Below are 7,813 nucleotides of genomic sequence, written 5' to 3'. Positions count from 1 at the left end.
ATTTTAATTTAAAATTACCCTACTGCCCAATTTATCATTAACCTCAACCACTGTTAATGATAATAAAAGAATCAGCAGAGTTGCCAATCGGCACATGGTCATGTCTGTGTAGTTTTTGAAATGCTATCCTTTTGTACTGCTTAAAAACAGTCAAATTTCAATTAAAATTAAGATAAGGATAATTCAATTAATAAATATTATTCATTGAGTCCTATTGTCTAAATTTGAGCATTTTTATACCAGTTACTCGTAGAGTAAAAGGGCGTGGTACTATTATCCGGGGACACCAATTCTTAGCTTCACCAAGCTCAAAAGACGGTTTTCGCTTTTTGTAGAAAGGCTAAAATCTCGGTAACTAAAAGTGATAGAGATCCTAATCCTAAATTAAGCATGTAGTTTTTTATGGTGCCCCCAATGCTATAAATGTTTTTTCCATTTAGCCATGCCCACTCTACCGCTCACAAAACACGGAAAACGTACGTACATAAGAGATGCCACTGCAGCTCGACGTGAGTTTTCATCTGGCCTCGCCTAGTCTAACGCCCACAAACCGCGGAAAACTATGGCATGCATAATATTATAATGTATGTATGCGTTTGACCTTGTCTAACATATTTTTGTCAATATCTATCGACTACTGTAAAATTGTTATAGTCGCGGCACTCGACTATAGCGTTTCTTTATGTTTTTAAGTAGAACCTTTAACTTAACACTGCAGAGGGCGGTATTTAACAAAATTTTGGTATTTAAACCTTATAAACCGAAGAAGTTTATTTAGTAGTTTAGTACAATTAAAAATTAAATCAATTTTGCGTAATGAAATCTTCAGGGTTCGATTTCATTTTGGTCGGACTACGGAAGTTTTGACTGGTATTGTCATGATTGGTGATAATGATCAAGTGCCCCACACTATACTCTCGATCCAGTCAGTGAATAGGTGGACTTTGGTGTAGACACTCGGAAGACCTTGGGAACCACACACCAGTCCGTATGAGACAATACCGATCACTTGCTTCAGGCACGGATAGTTAGGATGCTGCACGAAGATAGGTCCTCCAGAGTCGCCATTGCAGGTGTCTGCCTCACTAGTCATTGAGCCTGCACAAAACTGGGTGCGCGTCTCAATCCTAAAACGTAGGCGTTTCTCGCACACCTCGTCCGTGAATCTCTGAAGGCTGACCTTCAAAAGGTGAGATGACTTTACGCCATCCGCAGTGAATCCCCAGCCAGCGGCTGTTACTTGTTCATTCTCGTTTCCGCTGCTGGGCGGAAGGCAAACTGCCGCAACATGATCGTTAAATACCGCCTCCCGATCTAGTTCCACCAAAGCAATGTCATTTTTAAATCCTCTCTCCTCGTCCTCAGTATCATAGCCCGGATGCACTACATAGTTAACCACCCGGAAATCCTGAACGTCAGCATCATCGGTAGTGCTGTTGTAGTCAAGGTCACCCAGACGGACAACAAACTTGGGCGAATCGAAGCTTGGGTCCAATCGTTCCTCTTTTGATCTGGAATTTGTATATAGCGTCTTATTTAAAAGGGTGACAGATAAGAAACCTATTTTGTGAATCACATACTCATCTGTCTCCAGGCAATGGGCCGCTGTCAGTACGAATTTTGGGTGCACCACAGAACCACCACAGTCCCAATTGATCTTAGACTTGTTAGCCCGTTGCGTGCCGATCAGCGCCATGAAGGGGAACTCCCGACCAGACGCCTTTGTGCCGCCCACAATGAAGGGCGTGGAGCGACAGGCAGTTCTGGCCTCATTGTACTGCTTGCACTCTGATAGATTTACATTTTCAGTGTTAATAATCAAAGGAATCATAGTGGAGGTGGCTCTTACGCTTCTCAAAAGGCCTCGTCTGCTCAACAGGCTTTAGGTTTTGATGATCCAGCGGTAACGGACAACAGACAATATCGTTAAACTCGTCGCAGTACTTGACCTCGGATCCAATCAGGTGCTGGTTGTAGAATATTACTGGACAGTCAGTAGGTGTCAAGTCCTTACACTCCCCTGTTCCATTGTCGCAGTATTCGCCCAACACGCCGATTAAAAAAATCAGCAACAGAATTCCGGAAAACGCATGCATTGTGAGTGCTGTGCGCGAACAACTGAGAACGCCGCTCGAGGTTGACCAGATGATGAGCATCGACAACTTTTAAGTTTAAGCGAGTTCTCAGTCTGAGTGTCAGACTCAAACAAATGACTCATGTATCCAAGCTTTTGAGAGATACACCGACACCTATGAAGCCCACTGATAAAATTAATACATAGCAATTTGTTTAAAAGTTTCTTAGTCTCTCGCTTAACATATTTGAGAACGGTTCACACATTACATGGAAATTCGACTTACACGATTACTTGATGATTATTAAAAAGCCGGAACATTATAAAATAATACTATTAAATAAGGCTTATGTTTTTACGTCTGCTTGCAGTTAATATAGAGTCTATGGTAGTCTAATTGTGTCTCATGTTCTGCATGTGCTGATGTTGTTGCTGCTGCATATGTTGCATGTACATTTGTTGCTGCTGGGTGAGTTGCTGCTGCTGTTGCAGGCTGCCACCGCTGCCTAGTGGGACGCTGGTTGTTTGCACTGCATTCACCTGTTGCTGCTGTAATTGCATTTGCTGTTGTTGCTGCTGCTGCTGCTGTTGTTGATGTAGTTGCTGCGGCTGCTGTTGATGTTGCGGTTGCAATGGTGATTGTGTTTGACTTGTCATTGCATTATTGTTGGCATTGTCGGTGCTAAAAGTATAAGCAGCTCGATGTAAAGAAAGCTTTATCGTACATTCAGGTTTACTTACATCTTTTCTGAGTGAATATCCTCCAAGTTAAGATGTGTTATGAATCGAAGGCGCATTTGTAGCAGCGGGCGCAACCGTTTAATGATGGCCTCCGATTCGTTTTTGATTATATTACCAACATGTATATATTTAATGTGGTAGCTAGTAATGGTAAGATATTTGATTATTTTATATTCAAAAAATATTTCAAATGAATTGGCTTACAGGAAGTCGCATATTTGGTCCATATACTGCATTGGCTTTGGTCCATGCTGCTTGTCCACAATCTCAAGAATCTCGTAAAGCAAGACGGCAATACCGGCCACAGCGTTCGGTTTTTCCAACTCAATACGCTGTAGGAAGGGTCCAAAAACGTGACAAAGATACAATAACTGTTGCTCGGTTCGTACGCAGGGCTTCAGTTTTTCCTTGAGGTACCTAGTCATAGCAGCCAGCTTGAAAGCACCCATGTGATGAAACACAGAGTGAGCTACTGCCAACACCACGGCGTAGGTCTTCTCCAGCATAGCCTCACGTACAGTCTTAAAGTTGAACAACTCAAAGGCATTAAATCTGTAGGTCCAATTAAGCATATTGGGTGTATTGAGCATATCCTGTAATCGGTCGTATATGCCACTCCAGTAAGGCTCAGGTAAAGCCGCCAGAACAATGCCCACGGCATTGATATAGCTGTGGATATCCTTCTGCGGAATAACCGCATATCCGCTGACTATTACATCAATGAGATTGTTGGCCACTAAGGAGGGTGCCACCGGCAGACCCAGCAGTTCCACGCAGGTCACATAGAGCGCATGGGTTGGAGCATTTGGAAACTCATTAAAACGCCAGTCGGTAGAATAGAAGACATTTTTCCCACTGATGGCTGCACCAAAAGAGGTCAGGAATATTTATAGTCTCATTACATTATTTGAAAATCCAACTTACTGTCTGCTAAGCGCCTAATCAAGCTCATATAGTAACTTAATTCAGGAGTCCACATCGAGTCTTGGTTTTGCAGAAAAACCTTGTACGGTTCACTAACACTCCAGTTTGGCGGACGAATATCACTAAACGCGCTAGTAATAGCACCAACCTTGAATGGTAAACTATGTTGAGTAAAATACCAATATTATATTCCTTTAAACACCCACCAGTTTTTTCTTCAGCGCGGGCCGATCGCGTAGAATTCGCTCGTAATAGTGAAGAGTATTGTAGAGATAAGTTATGGGCCGATCTAAAAGGCATTAACATTAGTTTTAAAAATCTAAAGATGAGTTCCCAACGCACCATGAAACTTGTAGAGTATGCTCAGATGATCTAATATAAAACCCAGAATTTGGTGGACATTCGTAATGGTAAGCTCGATAAATCTATGCACCACGACATCCAAAACGGGCAGGAATCGTAGGCAGACATTGCTGAAGTACACAGGTAAAGGAATCTGCGAAGCAGACTCGTCCAAGGCGAACTTCTCTGGGTATTTTTGGTGGAACGATAAATGCTTGTCTTGCCTAAGAACGAGAATGAATTTCTTTCTTTCTTCATGAAGTGAAACACATACCAATTGCTCTGTTTCCAATGATCAGGATTATTGTCCTTGCAGAACTCCTGAACGCGATTTCTTAGCTCGCTGGCTTTTAATAATAGCAGCTGAATGATAAGAAAACATACTTGAGCCTCGTTTCCCTCGTGGGTACGGAGAGCCAGGCAAAGCACAACCCTATCGATAGTCACTACATTGAACTTCCAGATCATGTTGTTGATCGTGTCGACACACTTGTGAATAAAGTCCCGGCCATCCGATGAGCTAGCCACCTCGGCTACCAGATAATCGCAAAACTTGCGCAGATGAGTGGATAGCGCTCTTGCACTTATGCCCTCTAAGATTCTAAAATAAAGTCATTAATGTCATAAATAACAAAAAATATTGAGTCTCAATATTTCTCACTTGTAAGCCACTGGGCTTATGTTCTCTGTCTCCCAGATTATCTTAAACAGAAGGCAAAGGAATAAGGGATTCGTAGTTGGTCGCAGGAAGTGTGCGATGATATCGTTCTCGCTTGTCATTGAAGTCCAAGTTCTATATTCCTCTTCCACGGCCTTTTTCAACTGCTGTTTGTTCTCTGGCGGTTGGTTGTTTTGGGTAAAGTACTCATTTAAAGCGGGCGGAAAGCAGGCTAAGGAATGCATGGACCACGAGTGCGGCGTATGCTGAATAATGTTGGAGAGAAAATCTTTGCACCACCCCTGCATTTCATCGCCTCCCCCGTGCACATGCATAGATCGGGCTAGTGTAAGGATGAGAACCCGGTTAAGCTCCTCGCTCTCATTAGATGCTACCGCTCCAGGCGATTTATCATTAAAGTAACGCGAAAACTGAGGCTGGAACTCGGCAGATCCAATGCTGGTGATCAAGCGCAGAGCAGTGGATTCAAAGCTGAAACAAAGTAGCTTAGTGAGTTATATATGATTGACATATTTATAAATTACCAAAGATTTAGCTGCATCTTATTTGTCTGCGGCACAGAGGACAGAGAGTGAAGCAGGGATAGCAGCTGGACCCGATAGTGAGTAGGCACATGGTGCAGTCGGTACGAAAACATCTCCATCAGAGTATGCAACATGGCCCACGCGTGGTTTTTAAATACAGTTGGCATCAATTGGCCTTCACGATAAAACATAAATTCATAAGCACATAGTTTCATTATAATGACTAGCTCTACTCACTTAGGAATCCCTTAATTCCCAGCGATTCGATTTCTGTATAAACCAGAAGTCTGGCATATGTTTCTAGCAGAGCCGCCGCAGGAACTTGTCCTTTTGTTTGGGCTTGCTTTAACATCTGTGTTACGAAGCTGTGGATTAGCGACATTTTACTGTGTACTGTCAGGCTGTCTAAAACCGTGACCGAGAACGTTACGGCTGGTATTTGGCCCCCATTTGGAGACTTTGAAGTGCCATTTAAAGCATCCAGCAGCAGTCCCATGGGTCGACCAAAGTATTCTTGATTTGTCGAATATGCATTGCAAATAAGAATGATGCGAAAATCGTTTCCCAAAGTCATGTTCATCATGGTATTCGGGGTGACCAGGTGCTGGAGAAAACTATGATGCAAAAATTATTAAAATGCAAAAAAATACTTAGGAAATTCATTAAGCATTACTCGTAATGGTTTTTAAGCGCAATAGGTAGCGGCCGAGTTATGTTCATATTTTCCACTCGGGCCTTCTTCATCAGATGAATCCAGACACAAATGGGGGCCATATGCCGCACCATCGAGGATTTGTTAATGTCTGGCAGCTTAAGAGGCTCCAGCTCTGGATAAAGAAGATCAAACAATCTGAATACAGGCAGGAAATTTGTGATCTGAAATATAATCATTATAAATATGTTTTCTGTTATGAGGGCGGTAGTTGTATTCCTACAGGATTTTTCTGTATGCTTCCAGAGATGAACTGCAAAAGTATCCACATAAGCTGGTCACGACCCTTGCGGAGCTCCAACTTCGAAAGCTGCATATAAGCAAAAGTTATTTAGAACTAAACTAAAAAATTGCATCTATCTATCCCCACCTTTTCATGCAGCGCCAGGACTATATGCATAAAGCTTACAAACTGGAAGAGCACAAAATAGATAAGTTGTGAAGACAGATGCAACCACACCCACTCGTAGGGCGTGATCTGTTCGTCTGACGCATTGAAGCCACTGCCCGCAGTAGCATCATTCGCCTCCGTCATTTCCATGGCCTGGACTATCAAATTAACTAGTTGCTCTTCCAGCGCATTATAGCGCTGCTTCTGATGCTTTTGCAAGTTTAGCATTTGCGAGACCATCTCCCGAGAGTATGGCTGTTCCAAAACATAACGAAGCAGGGGTTTCTGCTCCTCGAGTAGCTCGGGCTCATAGGGCAGGCTGCCCTTAAAGTTAAACTTAAGTGTGTTGTGGTCTAGCCGCCAGGAGTTCATCATGTGATCAGCATAACCAAAATGCTCCACAATAGGCAGCATACTGGCGTGCCCTATGATCGATACCATTTGTGCTGTGGTGCGGAACTCTTCGACAAAGTCGGTCATCAGGCGATTGAGCTTCCAATGGTAAGGAAATGGACGCATAATCTCGTTGGCAATAAAGTATGCGGGCAGGAGGCAATTGTTGCGGTCGAAAATGAAACGCAGAATATCCTCAACGGCCAGCAGCTGTGGCATGTATGTGATGTTCACGTTGAGGGGAAACCATTGGGCCTTGTCACGGCACACCTTCATGATCTCGCGCACGCCCTTGTAGTCCACCTGGACGATAACGCGCTTAATCAGACGAAAGCTCTCGACCCAGAAGGTCTTGTGCTCGTAATCCAATTTCTCGCACATTAATACCTTGTCGCACAGCATCCTGGCGGTAATTACGTGTGTATCCACCAGTTTAACCAGTGCCGCCATCAACACCTTAATGTGATAACCGGAGGCACCGGCTGCTCGCAGCAGATAAAGCCGAAGTACTTGGTCCCGGTTCTCCTGAGCCACATTCCCAAAGGCGGTGACTGAAACATATGTTGGTTAGCACAGTTTGATTCCCGGCAAGTGGTTTACTCACCCAAGTCATTGGCGAAACTGGTGGCCCGCTCCTGCTCCCCATTTGGCTTAAAAACAATGACGCTCACAAACGCCTCGTCAATGGAGTCCACCTTCTGAAAAAATTGAAACGTTCATCAGCCGGTGGGTCTCTCATTGCTTATGTCTTTTATATTACCAAAAACTCGTTGACGGTGTCTATAACTTGCGTTTCCATATCCATTTATATTGTTTTTATCATTTCCGGCACCGCATAAACAAAATCGCGTCTGATCTGAACTTCTTTATCGCAGTGTTACCAGCTTACGCAATAACAAAAAAACTATACTCCGAGTTGTACTGAGACTTGTATAGCTAAATACTCCGTAAAATATAATTCTTTATTATTATAATGTCGTTATCTAAAATATTATTTAAAATATAACAATAAAATTTTAAAAAGTAAAATTTG

The 7,813-nt window shown here is 43.0% G+C and overlaps 2 protein-coding genes across 2 annotated transcripts; both read right to left on the bottom strand.

The window, feature by feature from the left end:
- Window positions 1-737: 737 nt before the first annotated feature.
- On the bottom strand, window positions 738-2,116 carry LOC108112266 (serine protease snake). The gene is made up of 3 exons (XM_017222088.1): window positions 1,850-2,116; window positions 1,581-1,788; window positions 738-1,511 (listed from the first exon to the last, which is right to left on the bottom strand). The coding sequence occupies exons 1-3, from the start codon at window positions 2,094-2,096 to the stop codon at window positions 896-898; spliced, it is 1,071 nt and encodes a 356-aa protein (XP_017077577.1). The 5' UTR covers window positions 2,097-2,116; the 3' UTR covers window positions 738-895.
- A 168-nt stretch (window positions 2,117-2,284) lies between these two features.
- LOC108113271 (mediator of RNA polymerase II transcription subunit 23) lies at window positions 2,285-7,654 on the bottom strand. Its single transcript, XM_017223819.2, has 15 exons — window positions 7,541-7,654; window positions 7,385-7,478; window positions 6,367-7,331; window positions 6,220-6,306; window positions 5,958-6,160; window positions 5,522-5,898; window positions 5,285-5,459; window positions 4,743-5,231; window positions 4,356-4,682; window positions 4,082-4,305; window positions 3,946-4,028; window positions 3,740-3,887; window positions 3,020-3,677; window positions 2,816-2,956; window positions 2,285-2,756 (listed from the first exon to the last, which is right to left on the bottom strand). Exons 1-15 carry the CDS (start codon window positions 7,583-7,585, stop codon window positions 2,468-2,470), a joined length of 4,305 nt encoding a protein of 1,434 aa, XP_017079308.2. The 5' UTR covers window positions 7,586-7,654; the 3' UTR covers window positions 2,285-2,467.
- Between the last annotated feature and the right edge of the window lie 159 nt (window positions 7,655-7,813).

This window comes from Drosophila eugracilis, unplaced genomic scaffold (assembly GCF_018153835.1).
Source record: "Drosophila eugracilis isolate 14026-0451.02 unplaced genomic scaffold, ASM1815383v1 contig_90, whole genome shotgun sequence".
NCBI classification, from domain to species: domain Eukaryota; kingdom Metazoa; phylum Arthropoda; class Insecta; order Diptera; family Drosophilidae; genus Drosophila; species Drosophila eugracilis.
Note: the sequence above shows the minus strand (reverse complement) of the source record. Positions and strands in the feature narration are given on the sequence as shown.

Bases quoted from the DNA above. Each gene is read 5' to 3' on its own strand.
- LOC108112266 (XM_017222088.1), bottom strand. From the start codon at position 2,096: ATGCATGCGTTTTCCGGAATTCTGTTGCTGATTTTTTTAATCGGCGTG. The intron at 1,789-1,849 runs GTAAGAGCCACC...TAAATCTATCAG, and splicing joins GACGAGGCCTTTTGAGAAGC to AGTGCAAGCAGTACAATGAG. The intron at 1,512-1,580 runs GTATGTGATTCA...TACAAATTCCAG, and splicing joins CATTGCCTGGAGACAGATGA to ATCAAAAGAGGAACGATTGG.
- LOC108113271 (XM_017223819.2), bottom strand. From the start codon at position 7,585: ATGGATATGGAAACGCAAGTTATAGACACCGTCAACGAGTTTTTG. The intron at 5,899-5,957 runs GTAATGCTTAAT...TTTGCATCATAG, and splicing joins GCGCTTAAAAACCATTACGA to TTTTCTCCAGCACCTGGTCA. The intron at 3,888-3,945 runs GTGGGTGTTTAA...TTACCATTCAAG, and splicing joins CCGCGCTGAAGAAAAAACTG to GTTGGTGCTATTACTAGCGC.